At 44.8% G+C, this 16,042-nt stretch overlaps 1 protein-coding gene across 2 annotated transcripts in view; it reads right to left on the bottom strand.

Moving 5' to 3' along the window:
• The window catches only part of CTCF (CCCTC-binding factor (zinc finger protein)), a 28,256-nt gene that overhangs the window by 4,367 nt on the left and 7,847 nt on the right, over window positions 1-16,042 (bottom strand). The window contains exons 2-9 of one of the 2 annotated variants that reach the window (XM_009070399.1): window positions 8,775-9,567; window positions 7,987-8,157; window positions 6,740-6,873; window positions 5,305-5,425; window positions 4,368-4,517; window positions 2,833-2,993; window positions 1,057-1,239; window positions 524-659 (exon numbers count right to left, since the gene is read on the bottom strand). In XM_009070399.1, the coding sequence (XP_009068647.1) occupies window positions 524-659; window positions 1,057-1,239; window positions 2,833-2,993; window positions 4,368-4,517; window positions 5,305-5,425; window positions 6,740-6,873; window positions 7,987-8,157; window positions 8,775-9,555 (1,837 nt within the window). In that variant the 5' untranslated portion in view covers window positions 9,556-9,567. Of the gene's footprint in view, window positions 1-523; window positions 660-1,056; window positions 1,240-2,832; window positions 2,994-4,367; window positions 4,518-5,304; window positions 5,426-6,739; window positions 6,874-7,986; window positions 8,158-8,774; window positions 9,568-16,042 lie in introns of those variants that run through there. The other variant, XM_009070400.1, reaches the window with a different exon arrangement.

Here is a 16,042-nt window from a genome sequence, read left to right as displayed (position 1 = left end):
GACATGATGAAGTTTTCCCTCTACCAGGGGAGAGGACTATGACTTTTTCCTTCACAAATAGCATATCTCCACCATTCCCTTGGATGCTGCCAGCCTTCCCCAATGGAAGCAGTCAAGCTATTCAGCACTGGGGTTGTTTGGACACACCACCCAGTAGTGGTGAAGCAGGAACAAGTACCATTGCACAGCAGTGCACCAGAGCCAGACAGTTTCTCTTGGGACTCTGGAAAAATTCCCAGTTTCCCATACTGAAGAGAGCTGGCAGGGCAGGAGTGGCACAGCTGACACAAAGGGTGTCAGACTGTTTTTGAAACTACTCTGACTTGGACGAGGCCTGGGACAGCAGGATCTATATTATCTCTCCCAGGCAGTACATCCCTCTGTACTTGGCCACAAACTATAATTTTCTGTTTGCCAACCAGATAAAACTCTTTCAAGTGCCAGAACAAACCTGCAGAACTGGCAAACCAAAAGCTAACACATGCAGTGAATCACAGGCCTGTAATTCTCAGGAAGTTCTTACCACTATCAGAGGAATCTTCTTTCTTAGACCGCATCTTTCTCTTTCGGCCACGTTTGCCCTTCTTTGTCTCTCCTCCATTCTCTCCTTCCCCACCCTCTAGGCCAGAGCAGTTATCAGCATGTCTGGCCATTGTGTTCTAGTCAGTGGAAGATTAAAAAACACAACAAAAAAATCAAAACATGCACTGAATTCAAGATCAGACATTCTGTCTCTATTTTCAAACACATTTCTGTCACTTATGTCTATTTTTTTTTTAACAAACATTGTTCAGGGGGAAACAATTACATTTCATTATCTTTATGAATAAAGTTGCATTTCTGCATTGCTCATGATGTCAACAATAACAGGTGTTGGTACTAGTTCTGAATTACACCAGGTCTTTGCCCTTTCTTTTCCTCCCAGAGAAAAGGGCTTTATTTCAAAGACCAATATTGTGCCCTGTACCACACCCACCTCTCCTTCTGGGCAAACATCCCCCCAGCCATGCCTAAGCTCCCCACTCCACCCCGAAACGCCATGGTGCATTCCCTTACCCTGCGAGTGAATGTTTTGCCGCACTTGGAACAGACAAAGGCAGCAGGGACAAAGTTGGGATCGTGGTATCGTTTGAAGTGCATGTCGAGGAGCTGTTTCTGGCGGAAGGTTTTATCACAATGACTACAGGCATAAGGCTTTTCCCCAGTGTGGGTCCGTTTATGCATGACCATGTGCCGCTCCTGGCATGGACAGGCAAGACAGGAAAAATAACTTGAGAACTCACATATGGATACAGTACAGCAAATCTGCAGCTAAAAGGAGGCCAAAACTTTATGCTTAATATCAAGAAAAAGATGATTTCACAGGAATGTGGAAACATCCTGATTGGTGGCACATTCAGTCCTAGCTACTTCAAGCCTCTCTTGCATCCAAAGGAGTGTGGCCAGCAGGCTGGAGGTGGCAATTCTCCCCCTCTAATTTGCTCTTGTGAGGCCCCCCCTAGAGTAATGCACACAGTTCTGGTGTCCCCAACACAAGAAGGGTGTGCTGGTTTGAACTGAAGTAGAGTTAACTTTCTTCACAGAGGCTAGTATGGGGCTATGTTTGGGTTTGTGCAGAACACAGAGCTAACAATGCAGAGATGTTTTTGTTATTGCTGAGCAAGGCTTACACAGAGTCAAGGCCTTTGCTGCTTTCCGTACTGTCACACTGGCAAGGAAGTTGTGAGTGCATGGGAGATTGGGACAGACAGATCTGGGATAGGTGACCCAAACTGAGCAAAGGGATATTCCATACCATATGACGTCATGCTCAGTATATAAGGTGGGAGGAAGAAGGAGGAAGAGGGAACATCTGGAGTGATGGCATTTGTCTTCCCAAGGAACTGTTATGCATGATGGGGCCCTGCTCTCCTGGAGATGGTTAAACACCTCCTGTCTTCAGGAAGCAGTGAATTAATTCCTTGTTTTGCTCTGCTTGTGTGTGCAGCTTTTGCTTCCTCTATTGAACTGTCTTTATCTCAACCCATGAGTTTTTCTATCTTTTACCCCTCTAATTCGCTCCCCCATCCCCTTGGGGGGGAGTGTGAGCAACTGCGTGGTTCTTGGCTGCTGGCTGGGGTTAAACCATGACAAAGGGCATGGAACTGTTGGAGGAAGTCCAGAGGAGGCCACAAAGTTGGTAAGAGGACTGGAGCACCTTTCCTGCAAGGACAGACTAAGGAAATTGGGGCTGTTCAGCCTGGAGAAGAGAAGGCTGTGCAGAGGCCTCACAGCAGGCTTCAAGTGTCTGAAGGAGCGCCAGGGAAGCTGCAGAGGGACTCTTGGTTAGGAACTACAGTGACAGGACAAGGAGTAATGGGGATAAATTGAAAGAGGAAAATTTGGATTACATATTAGGAAGAAGTTTTTTCCTGCGAGGGTGGTGAGACACTGGCACAGGTTGCCCAGGGAGGTTGTGGATGTCTCAACCCTGGCAGTGTTCAAAGCCAGGTGGATAAGGCTTTGAGCAACCTGGTCCGGTGGGAGGTGTCCCTGCCTAGGGCAGGGGGTTGGGACTAGATGATTTCTAAAGTCCATTCCAACCCCTTAACATTCTATGATTCTACATGGACCTATATCTCTTGGTCAACAGGTACATCATGGCTCTGAATCAGAAGCTAGAGCAGCATCACACCAAGAAAAGGCCACTGAACTTCCCCTTCACACCCTTCAAAAGACTTAGACAGCTAATTTGAACTTGACAGCTGGTCAAACTTGAGAGCTAAGACTTCCACCTCATATTTTTAGCTCCTGTCCTAACACTCATAAGAGGTGTCAGTCCCACCAGCTTACCTGTCTGCAGGCATAATCACACTGGTCACACTTGAAGCGCTTCTCATTCTTGTGAGACTTTTGATGCTGGATGAGGGCGTATCGCTCGTGAAACACAGCGTCACAGTAGCGACACTTCTTGCCCTGCTCGATGTAGGAATGCTGCTTCCGCAAATGGACACCTGGGAGCAAAAGCATTGGAGGCTCTCACCACCGTGGCTTTCCAAACATGAAAGATGAGCCCACAGCCCTTTAGTGATCTTCCCTCCCCCCAGGCTCAGCCAAAACAGTAACACAGTTAATTTAGGATTCAACTAAAAGCCTAAGAGACTCATAGTGAAAACCAACTAGAACAGATTTTAGGCAGAAATAGCTTGCAGAAAAATCCCATCGAGTTCTTCCACAGGATTCCAGATTTGGTTATCGGTCACAACCTGTGTTGATTCAGGACACTTGCATTTGATAACATACGACTGTCAAACTAAAGTGCCTTGTGGACTGTTACGTTTAAGACTAACCCAAATTCTCTGGATAGAGCCAGAAGCCAGGTAATTCACTGAAGGAAACGGGATTTTCTGCAGGATTAGAAGTCAGAGCGGCAGGACTAGAAGGCAACAGGGAAAGCAGTAGATAATCTCTGGCAGAGATTTTAGTCACTTCTTTAAAATCCCCCAACTAAGAGCACACCACAGCTGCACGAGGTAGTTTAGGGTAGATTAAAGCATCATTAGAAGAATTCTTCATAGCCAACATCAGTTTTCCTCTGTTGTAAATCAGCTCATTTGCTCCTGACACAGTTGACTGTCATCCTCTCACTGTAGCACTTCACACTTGTCTGTACTGGAAGGGAGCCTGCCTTCCCATTACTGGGGTGATGATTCTGTTTAGAGACTGAAAGTTCTGCCAAATCATGGCTCCTTCCTTCTCCTCAGCTGCTCTGGGCACGATACTGTTTGTCACCTTCTAGAACACAAGAGTTTGCCTGCTAGAATCACACTGGGTACTGCTCACTACATTGACATTGTCCTACTGCAAGAACCTCAGGGCTTTTGTGAGCACATCTCCTACCCTGTCTGTGGAACACAGCTCCACATCCTGGAAAATGAAACTATTTGGTCTAATTCAAACCTTTTAGCTTGATGAAAATAGCACTGCATGAAACTTAATGGCCTCCAAAACTGCAGAGGGTTGAGCCAAGTGATCTTCTGGCTTTTCAGACCCCAATCCTTATGCTGTTAGAATCCCAGTCCAAGTTCATTAAATGCCTTTCATCTATGGGCTTTAAAACAAGAACTTGCCTTGTATGCTTGAAAAAAAATTTGCTTTTCCAAACTGTATTTTCAAATAATGACAAGAAACTGAAAACTGTCATAGTTTGCATAAGCTATGGTAAGCTAAGAGTGTGTGTTACCAGCACCACACCTGAAGCTGTGCTCCATGTGGTGCAGTTACCAAGTACTGGGTTAAGAGAGATAGCAGTTGGGCTGTGTGAACTCTAATGCTGGGAAGTGTTTTGCACCACCTTCAGCAAACATCCACTTGTGGGAGATACATACCCAGGTCACTCTTTCTGGCTATAACAGTATCACAGTGGGGACAGTGGAATTTGGCCACATTTTCCGTGTGCTTCTGCAAAATGTGCATCTTCATGGTACCACTCTGGGTGAAGCGAGCATGGCAGATGTAACATTCATATGGCTTCTCTCCTGCAGGAGCAGAAGGGAAAAACAGCACAAGTACTTTTATTAAAAAGAAGTCTCACCAAGAAGCCTTAAACAACCTCTCAGAAACTAAGCAGCTAAGTAGTAGAATAGCAACTCCACACCGAGCTCTATAATGTCTTTCTCTACAAGTTTTAGCTCCAATAAGCATCTTTCTACAAAGAAACTTGAGTCCAATATTAAAGCAAGTTACATTATTCTTACTCTGAGAAATGCAGGCAAGACCTACACACAGGCTGCTAGAAACCAGCAACTGGCATCAGATTTTTTTGGGGTGGGGGCTCTGAATGTTCATGTATACATAAAAGGGCATTTCCCCTCCCCTTCAATTTTAGTGATAAAATTAATTTGGCACAGCAGTAACATTTTGTGCTAAAACCATCCCTAATTCTGTTGAGGAAAAAATTTAGCATCTTTATGAACTAACGTGTCGGAGATGCTTTTGAAACTACACTGAAGCATGAAACTCTAAATGGCTCTAATTTTTAACTGCTAAGTGGAACACTGAAAACAGAACCTTCTGCTGTTCATAGTACATTTTATTGCCCCTCAAACTGGAAATCAGAATCTTCCCAGCTCATTTCTCAGTGCAGTAATTCATCGGGTTATGAATTTACTAGTGCTTACAAACCACAGTGCATTCTCTTCAGCTACAGACATTATAAAGGGTTAGTATATAACCACCAAACACTATTTCTTTTGCTGTTTAACTGTTAGCACACACTGCACACAGCCTCAGCACTCTGACACTAAGGAAACGTGGCATCAGTACCGGAGTGGGTCCTCATGTGCCTCTTCAGCTTGTAGGTGTCCCTGCTGGCATAGCTGCACAGGCTGCACTGGAACGGGCGCTCTCCGGTGTGAGAGCGAATGTGGCGTTTCAATTTGCTAACCTGCAAGTCAAGAGCAATGCTGAAGTTAGCACAGATGAGCAGGTCAGATTGCCAAAAGTACAAGAAATCAGTCAAGGGTTTAAGGTAGTCTGTTTTCATTTTGCCACAAAATAAAAAGAGCACTTTTCACAGACCGCACATAGCCACTCGCTCCTGCCCACTGCACCTCTCCACCTCACTCTCAGTCCTGCCTAATGCTTGTTCCCACACTCAGTGCAGCCTGATTTTGACTCCTGTGCTCACCTTACTGTTACCAACCACTTCAGCATCTGAAGACTCCCTAAAATTTGAAAGTGTCCTGGAGAGACACAAGGAAGCATTGTGAGAAAGCTTAATTCCTTTCCTCTCCTGCTTTTATTCAGAAGGCACAAACCCAGCCCAAAGGTCAGCAAGAACACCAATGGTGTGGCATTTTCTACTCCAGCCTGACCATGCTGCTCAATCACCAACCTGTGCTTACAAAAAGCATCATGACCTCACATAAGGACCAACTTGGTTATTTTTAGCCAATTCGTACTATGAAAACCACTGCAACACTATTTATTTAGCACTCAAACCTCAGGGCCTGCAATTACAGCACTGCAGCCACAGTGTGGGTAGGAAAAAAACAAAACCAGCCCAAAGTCCCTACTCAAGCTCTCCCACTGCAGCCTTTCACCACCGCAGACATCCCATTTTTTTTTAAAGAATGTTGCTCATCATCTGGCTCAAGTTTCCTATCACAACATGAAAGCTGCCCTGTAACATATGTAACACCATGCACAAGGCAGGGGGAAGCATTCAAGGAAGCTTAATTTGCCTGAGCAAATTAGACAATCATCCAATATTAGCAAAGTTGCTTTTCACCAGAACCGAGGTAAAAGCTCATTACTTTTGGCTACAGACACCTTCATGGCATACACAGATTATGTGCAGAGTGCATGTTCCTAAAATGGGAGGGCAGCTCTGGTCTGAAAGGACACCCAACTGCAGCAGGACATGGCTGTCTCCTTCAACAAGGTGCACACTGCAATTCCTGCAACCATCTCAAAGGCCAAATCATTTAAGAAACAATGATAACTACAGTCTCTGAAGCAGAAATGGGTATAACCTAGGACTTCTGTGCATGAATTATCTCAAACTGCTTTGTGATTCACTGAGGAAACCCCACCATTTGCTTCCAAGAGCAGCCCTGATTTATAACTTCTTTCGCTCACAGCCTTTTAACCAAATGGCTGAAGAGGAAATGCCGAAGAACAGGGTTTATAACAGATGGTGAACAAGCTTTGAGGTGCACGAGGAAGCATTCAGCAGTGTAACAATTAACTAACATACCTCCACACTGGCATAATCACACATGGAACATTTGAATGGTTTCTCATGGGTGTGTTTGTAGCGGCGATGCCGAACCAACTCTCCACTGGTCACAAAGGCCATGTCGCAGTCTGGGCACTTGTGAGGGCGAGTACCTAACGGTGTGCAGCAAAACAGGAACACCCTGTCACAGTTTAGCAATTGTATTCCCCAATTTGAAACACTCCAGACCACACTTCACTCACCACTCTCTCACTCACTCTCTCTCCCACCCTCTCCCCCTGCGGCAAGACTGAGAGAATTGAAGGCACAAAAGGTGAAGATCACAGGATGAGATAAGAACCATTTACTAGAAACAGCAGTGAAATAAGAAAATGAACAGTAACAACTATACTAATAGTGGATTGTACAAGACAGGCAAACAATTCCTGAGCCTGACATCCCCAACTCCTGCCTCACATGGCTGAGGTGGTATAGCATAAAACCCCAAGGTCCTGGCATGTTCGTCCTGGCTGCAAAAGTTAATCCATAACGACACTCAGATTTAGTAACAAAAGAAAACATGGGACAAGTTTGTTTGTTTGTTTTTGCTTTTAAAGTGAATTAGCAACATTGCTTTCATGTTCTGAAAGATTAGAACAGCAGATAGTACACAAAAGTAAGAGGTTTTGTACAAATAACTAATGGATTGAAGATCTTAGAGAATTAATGTCCTTGCAGTGAGGAAAATTTCCTTTATTTTTGTGTCACTTGGTTATTTACAAATCTGAAACCACCCAGTAAGACATAATTTAACTATGCAGAGAAAATGAGACACTCATGACTTTTTTGGTCAGAAAAGCACAAGCTTAAGTATATTCACAGTTCAATTAGCTGCAGTTTTATACCCAAAACTTTGGGAAGGAGCAACAGAAATATGCTACAATTCCTATCTGTAAGTTTTATTCATCCAGTTTATAATCTATTCCTTGGGGTTAGGTTTTCTTTTGTTGTTATTTTCAATTCCCTTATGTTTAACTTCTCACTCATTAACTCAACTCATTCTCACTGTACTTTTTGCAGTGACAATGCCAAGCTGAGAACACAAGTACTAATGCCCAAGGTATATACAGAATATTTCAGTTTCATATGTGTGAACAGGACAAGCTCTGCACCAGACCTGGCCAGACAGAAAACTGCAGAGTTTCCTCCTTTGATCTATCTTGAATCTGTTTGTTGTAATGACAGAGTAGATCCTACAAAAACAACATACACAAACCCAAGAGTACCTGTGTGAGTGTTGAGGTGGTTCCTCAGCAACGTGACTGTCCGGAAAGCCCTGCCACAGAGATGGCACTTGTGTGGTCTTTCATCGGTGTGGCTTTTCATGTGGCGGTCCAGGTTGGAACGACGCGGACAAGTGTAACTGCACAGTTCACACTGGAATGTCTTCTTTACACCTAGTCATGAAAAGAATCATCTTTAGTCTTTGACAGTACTTTGGTCTACTGTGTCATGTAAGAGACCAGCAGGGAAAATTAAAGATTCTTGGAAGTGTAACTACTGCAAGGAACCACCATGTACCACTAAATCCAACAGCATTGCCTGTGGCTGGTTTGGCTTCAATTTTCATTAGTATGCCAGCACTCAGTGTTCCTTCTCCACGCTAAAAACAGTTCCTTCACTCACAGTTTTAACAAAAATCAAACACACCTATTACTGTATTATTTTGCACCATCTACCTAACCCAGCAATTGGTTAGGACAAAACCCACAGAACTAATTACACAGTTGGTTCCTGATGTAAACCATATGTATACAAACTGGTACATGTGTATTACAGCAAAGAGAACAACCTTTTCAATTGGTTATATGGGAACATCAATGTCACAGCATCACACCCGAGGACAATGAGCTCCCTCACAGCCTAGGTGGAGGAGAAGGGAATATGCCCAAGAAACACTGGAGCTGAGCACCATTATATACCAAATAAGCAACACTGGGCATGTCTGCTTTCCTCCCACTCAGTCACCTCAACCACACTGCAAGGTCCCACCATAACAAGTGAATGTTCTTACCTTTCTTTTTAATTTTTGTCGGTTTAGGTGGCTTCATATTGCCAACCACCTTTTCTGCATTGACCTCGGACAACAAACCCTCCTGCTGCTCCTCTTCAAAGTCATACACAGAGACATCCACATCTTTGCCTTCCTCAGTGTAGCGAAGCTTACTCTTTTTGTTTTTCTTTGTTTTTTTGGCTGGTGGCTGATAATCTGGATCCTTTTGCCAATTGGGATCTTCCTGTGGCTGAAGTTCACCTTGTTCCAGTGTCTCCACCTCACCATTTGCACCCACTTTCACTACTTGGAAGCCTTCTGGTAGAGGGAGAGTGTGACAGATCACGGGCTCCCCCTCTTGCAGGCCTCCTTTGGAAACCTCATTTTCATAAGCTCCCTGAAGTTCTTCCACAGATGTGGTGGCAACAGGTACAGTCACTGGTACAGGTACGTGGACCAGCTGAAGCTCACCAAGGTTTATAGGCTGCTCTTCCATATTAACAACCTGAAGTGTTATGATCTGTGTGTCATCCACAGTAGCCTCTGTTTCTTGAGGCACTGCACCTTCCATTACTTCAGTCTTCATTTGAAGAAGAGTTGGATCCAGCTGATCCATCATCACCATCTGCACCCCACTGTTGACATCCTGCACTACTTCACCTCCATCCGCCTGGTTTGGTGGTATATGACAAGCATCATCATCTTGCCCACCTTCGCGGCGTCTTTGATAAGTTTTTCTCTCTTTTCCCTTGATGAAAGTTTCTGATTCCTCCACAATAGCTTCGACTGCCTCACCTTCCATCTCACCTTCCTGCTGTAAAAACAAGAGAATGAATGCCATACACCACCCAGCATATCTAACAACCACAGAAACCCCACAGAGGAACAAGCAGCCCAACTGGAAACACCCAACTCAAGAGCAGCCATGAATCGTGATTATAGTCAGAAAAGAGGAGTTGAGAGCTGTAGGTCTCCACAAGCTCATTACCACTGCAAACCAAGGCAGTCACAGAATGCTTCCTGCAGTGACACAAGTGTACCAGCTTCTTGGAAAGGAAGGAAAGCAAGGAAGAGAGATTAAGTGATATGCATGTTCCCATTTCTCAAAGACCACAAATCTCACCAGCAAGACGCACAGCAGCATTATTCCTTATTGAGCTTGTTTAATCACTTCACATAGCTTAGCAGTACCAGAGGCAGTCTCTGGCTATAAATTTTAAAGGTACAAAAATACCACACACTGCTAAAAGTAAAAAGCCAACCTTAAAAAAATTATTACAGTTGAGAACTGCAGGAAAAAGCACAAGAATTTAAGTCTCACTTGCTTCATGTCAAACAACTACCATTTCCTGTGTGTTTAAACTCCTACGGACAACAAAAATAAGGGCATAAAGAAGTTGGTCAAGTATTGTCTCTTGTAAGCAGCTTGGAGTTCAAGTCCTGCTTCCACCTCTGGGCACCACCAGGCCCTGAGCAGAGCAGAGGATGATGCACAGTGCCCTCCCTCTTTGGTTGAATGAGTCACAGCAGGAGACATGCATCAAGTAACATTTGACTTAAATGTAAACGATGTGGACTCAGAGCTGGTGGAATCGAGTGGTGTCCTGTCATACCTGGGTTAAATCCATCCATGCAGCCATGAGCAAACAACAGTACTGAGGTTCACCATTTTGATGGGCATCAACAGTAACTCTGAAAATAGCTACATACAAGTATAACACTGAGATTTTCTTCCTCCTCAGCCTATCGAGCATTCTTCTCTGCAACTAGGGAAAAATATGGAATTCCTATATTCTCATTCTGCAGGAAGGTTGTTTCAAGAGTAGTAAGCTAAAAGGAATTATCACTCTGCATCTTCTTGCCCAAAGGAAAAGAATAATCTCATAGTAAAGCAGTATTTCGTAAGTTTACCTCTGTTTCAGGTGGTTTACTCTGGAAAAATGAAAGCAGGTTCCCTAACCATGACAAAAGCATTCCCTGCAGCAGGATACCACTTCTCATACCCCTCATTTCAGTATTAAAAAGGCACCAAGGTCGATTTTACTGCTGAAGCAAGTAACAAAAAAAGCCAGTTTCCTTACTAAACCTGTGATGAAGTCCTGATTCCAGTTCCAGATTTGATATGAGACTTTCACATTTTCCCATTAGACTGGCTGGCCTCTCAGACCAGCTAACTGAATTTATTTAATATAAACATTTAATCTCTCTTGTCAACTCAATACATAAAGATCACCATACTGTTTTCAAACATCCATGTTTTATCTTCCATATTCATTTCTGAAACACACAGGCTCATATGCATAACCATGAAACTCATCTGTCAGCCTCCATTAGCTTTAAGAATTACAAGACATGTAATTGCTATTAGAGAGTCCTTGCTTTTCCTCCACTGTCTTTTCTAGTATCCTTCACTTCTGCTGTGAGAATAATAAAGCTCACATTGTTCCTCAGCCTGCTCAGACTGGGGACATCCATTAACGTGCTGCCTTGGTATTTGTTATGTCGTGGGCAGCAGCAGTCTCCAGAGGGCACCAGATACCCAGGAATTCCAACATATGGCTTCGTGCACGCTCCCTGCAGGGATCCAGCCTCTCCTTTCCTTTACCACCCATCAGCTCTTCAAGTCGGAGCAAATCCATATGGACAAACAGCTGAAGTACACGGGATGATGTAAGTCCTGAACACTAGACAGCAGGCAACCAGAACAGAGTCACTCTTTGGCCTACAGCAACTGCAAAACTGTTCTACAATTATATTAAGTATTTGCAGAGACAGAAAAGACTTTTTATGTGACCAAAAGGAAGGACACAGCTAAACAAAATACAAGAATGTGGTAAATGGTCAGGGGGATAACGACTAAATATTTACAATGGAGGGGAAAATGGCAAAAGCCCATCTGCAAAGCTAATGCAATTTTGGTGCTGTGCAGAGGAAGGGAGCAGAGGTCAGCAACCTTGATAAGAAGCATGGACAGCTCTGAGCAGAGATGGGGCTCCCACAAAGACCTTCACATTCACTACCAATATTGAAAGGCTGTAGTCAACTGAAAGCAAGCCAACAGGCCAGAATTTGACAGTGTCCTCTCTGATCCACAGGATGCATGTCTTCCAGGGCAGTAGGAAGGCACCATTTCCAACTCACACACCAGAAAAATCCCATGCTCACCAAGAAACAGGTCACTCACATACTTGTAGACTCTGCCATATGGCTCCTGCTGTCAGGAAAGTTTATCAGCCTAGGAATGCAAGTGTACAGGGAGACCAAGGAAATGCCTGCAGGCAAGATTTGCTCTGCAGGATGCTCAGTGAGGAGGTTGAGAACTGCAGGAACTTCAGTGAGGCGAACCAATGGATTCTTATAACCATTAGGTAAAGAAACAAAGACCCTGCTATACCTCCCAGCTCCCGTGTGGGACTCTTACAGCCGTTCAGCAAAGACTCCAAGATCCCGCTGTCATTCCCAGCTCCCTCTCTTACCCCGGAGTTACCTGGCGCTCGGGGAATCGGGTTACACGGCGGGGCTGGGCTGCCCCCCAGCGGCGAACAACCGCACTGCACCGGGGCCGGGCCTGCCCCTCCGCGTCCCTGCCCGACCCTGCATCCCGACCCTGCAACCTCCGCGTCCCTGCCCGACACTGCATCCCGACCCTGCAACCTCCGCGTCCCTGCCCGACACTGCATCCCGACCCTGCAACCTCCGCGTCCCTGCCCGACACTGCATCCCGACCCTGCAACCTCTGTGTTTGTCACCCACTCTATCCCAACCCTGCAACCTCCGCATCCCTGTCAGCCCCTGCATCCTGACCCTGCAACCTCCGCGTCCCTGTCACCCACTGCATCCTGATCCTGTCACCACCACCGTCCCTGCCTGCCACTGCATCCTAACCCAAACTCCATGGACACCAACACTCAGCATATGGATGAGCATTTACTCCTGCCTATTCCATGATATCCACTATAATCGGTTCCTTTCAGAGAAAGCAAATCGATCTGAAAATGCCTGTTTTTAAACCAAACTCTTTCCATGGGGGAAATGTTCCAATACTCTAAAGGTTATATTAACAACATACTATAAAATAGAGAAATATACAGAAGGAGTCCCAACTGATGTCTTGGCCAACTCAAAAGTCTTGCCAAGGTGCCAAGATTTCTTCAGAACAAAGTGTGGATTTACAAATTTCAAACTTCTCCAGCTGGGGGGGGCACAGGATGGTCCCTAAACTTCAGGAAGGAAAACGGATGGGTTCCTTCCTCTTAAATAAGCTCTCTGTAAAGACTCCATCTCTGCTTCAGGGAGCTTTGCACTGCCTGTCCATGTCACTTCTCAATCACTCTGTCTTAAAGGATTTGCTGCTTTTTACTTACTTTTCTTTTAAAAAACCTTAATCCTCCTTTTTCACAAAGTGAGTTTTACAGGTAAGTTTTATCTTTATTGGAAGGAGTGTCATTTGCTACAACTAAGACCATTATAGCAGAACACTAGGAATAAAACAGCTGAGTTTTGTATACACTTTTCACAATCCTTTATTTCTGGCTTTTATCTCCAGCTCTCTTCCTACCAGTTGCTGATACCTTACACCAACTGCTCCGGTCCACAATCCCTACACCTAAAAAAGGAAAACAAAGCAGCAAGTTAACAGATGATGCAGTAAATCAAGACTGAAGAAACCCAAAGAGAACAGCTTCCACAATAGGAAGAGTGACCAAAGAAAGACCAAAGAACATATGAAATCAACTCCACAATCCCCACGTGGTGGGCTCAAGCCACTCCTTACATTCACACTGGCTCAAGGAGCTGTACCAAGAGCCACCACTGAACAGCTCAGTGCACTGTGACAATCCCATTAGCCAGGGAAACAGTTGTGATGTCCAAACAACACACCTAAGCTTTCTCAAGTAACTGATGGGCAGCTCATCTAGAAAACTGAAGCAAGCAGAAATAAGAAGGGCTATGCATTTGATACAACTGAGACCTCACTCCGATGAAAGGAATGAAAAGGTTGCTTGTGAGAAAGTGATTTAGTGCCAACTGTCCTACTAACTGCAGCACAGGAGAGTCCCAGCCCAGCTACACTCACAGGGATTAATTTCTTCCCAATATCCAACCTAACCCTGCCCTCTGTCAGCTGGAAGCCGTTCCCCCTTGTCCTGTCACTCCATATCTTTGCCTCAAGTCCCTCTCAGTTCTCTTGGAACCCTTTTAGGTACCAGAAGGGAATTGTAGAAACATTAAAAACAACTTGCTGTAGGTGTCAATGCAGAGAGCACAGCCCCAGATACAGGGACGGCTAGTGTCATTGTCTGTTTCTCCAGCTGTGTCATTTATAACAAAGTTACTATCAGAAAGGCATCTGCCTTCCCCTCAGCCCATGTTAAAATCAAGAAACCCTGAACTGCATCAAGGACCAAGTAACAGAACAATACCTGCTTCTGCCAAACAATGCAGAGTCTCAACAAAAACTGTTGGGACACTAAAGCAACTGAAAAGTAGACTTAGTGCTGTAATAGACACTTTACTTGAGGAAAAAACCAAAAAAACTAATAGAGACAATGAGGCCAAATACTAGCTGTCAATAAACTTTTGGCATTCATGAAATAATGACAAGTATCAGCAGCTACATTAGTGCAAGCCAAAAACCTTGCAACATACTCAGACCTTGAAGTCAAGTAAATCCACATACAGATCCCACTCAAAAACTGACATGGCTTTGACACTTACAGATTAGCTACTTACTAAAAATTACACCAGAGTGGAAATAAAGCTTTATGTTAAAACATGAGAGGCATGTTTCTTCAGCTTACCCTGTGAACATTTAAAGGTGAATAGAGGAGTAAACAAAAACTAAGAGTTTACAGCTATGCTGTGTGTCTGCCACTTAAAGCAAAAGGAAGACTTAGAAAAATAAAATATACCCAACAGGGTTTATAGACAACAGACTATATCTTTTTTCCCTGCTTGCAATCCATAAATGTCTGGGTAAGGATTTAAGGGCATTAGAAGATGCAAAGCAACTGCAGGAGTGCTTGGCCATTCTCCTTCCCATCAAGAAACAGCTGTGTCTTTTCCCTGAGAAGCCTCCTGACCAAGCATGGCCAAAGACAAGGCAGTTTAACAGGTAGGCAGCCTTTCCATTTCCTCCAGCAGAGCTTCTCTGATACGAGATGAACATGGCATGAATGTAACTTACTCTAAAGCAAACAGACATATATAAAACAAAGTATTAAGTATTGCCTTTCCTAGTGCTACTCTTATTTACTATTCACTACAATTGCTCCTGATCTCCTGAGCATATCAGTTAGTATCCCTAGACAGGCAACAGAATATAAACTAGGTGGATGTGCAACCACTCCTCAAAGATCCCCTCTCTGGGTTTAGAAAACAATTCTTGCTCTCCACACAGTGTGGCACTAGAACCAAAAAGTCCCAACACAATTTGGCAAGAGGCAGGATTTTGAAGAGCTCTGTGCAGGGCCATGCACCCCAAGCACTGGCAGTTTGATGTCAGCACCCCACAAGCATGGCTATAAATTTTCAACTCGAGGTCATTCTAGGAGTCGTTCTACACTGCAGAGGACAGGCACAGTCAGATCCAAACAGGCCACCTGTGCACACCACATGTAAAACATTGAAGATTTACTACCAACAGGAGAAGCTTCAAAGCTGGGGTAAGTTTCTTTTACTAAGGGATCAGACTCTTTTACTAAGGGATCTTTTACTTGGGATCAGACCCAGGCAGAATGGGTTTAGGAAGGGCAGGTCCTGTCTGACCAACCTGATCTCCTTTTATGACCAGGTGACCCGCCTGGTGGATGAGGGGAAGGCTGTGGGTGTAGTCTACCTCAACTTCAACAAAGCCCTTGACACAATCTCCCATAGCATAGCCCTGAAAAAGCTGCAGCCCATGACTCGGACAGGGGCACTCTCTGCTGGGTTAAGAACTGGCTGGATGGCCCAGAGAGTGGTGGTGAATGGTGCCACATCCAGCTGGGAGCCAGTCACTAGTGGTGTTCCCAAGGGGTCACAGTGCTGGGCCCTGTGCTCTTTGATATCTTTACTGATGACTTGGATGAGGGGATTGAGTGCACCATCAACAAGTTTGCAGATGACACAAAGTTGGGGGGAGTGTCAATCTGCTGGAAGGCAGGAGGGCCCTGCAGAGGGACCCGGACAGGCTGGAGAGATGGGCTGAGTCCAACGGGATGAGGCTTAACAAGGCCAAGTGCTGGTCCTGCACTTTGGCCATACCAATCCCATGCAGAGCTCCAGGCTGGGGACAGAGTGGCTGGAGA

The sequence above is a fragment of the Acanthisitta chloris genome, unplaced genomic scaffold (assembly GCF_000695815.1).
Source record: "Acanthisitta chloris isolate BGI_N310 unplaced genomic scaffold, ASM69581v1 scaffold2192, whole genome shotgun sequence".
NCBI classification, from domain to species: domain Eukaryota; kingdom Metazoa; phylum Chordata; class Aves; order Passeriformes; family Acanthisittidae; genus Acanthisitta; species Acanthisitta chloris.
This window is presented reverse-complemented; position numbering and strand designations above follow the sequence as displayed.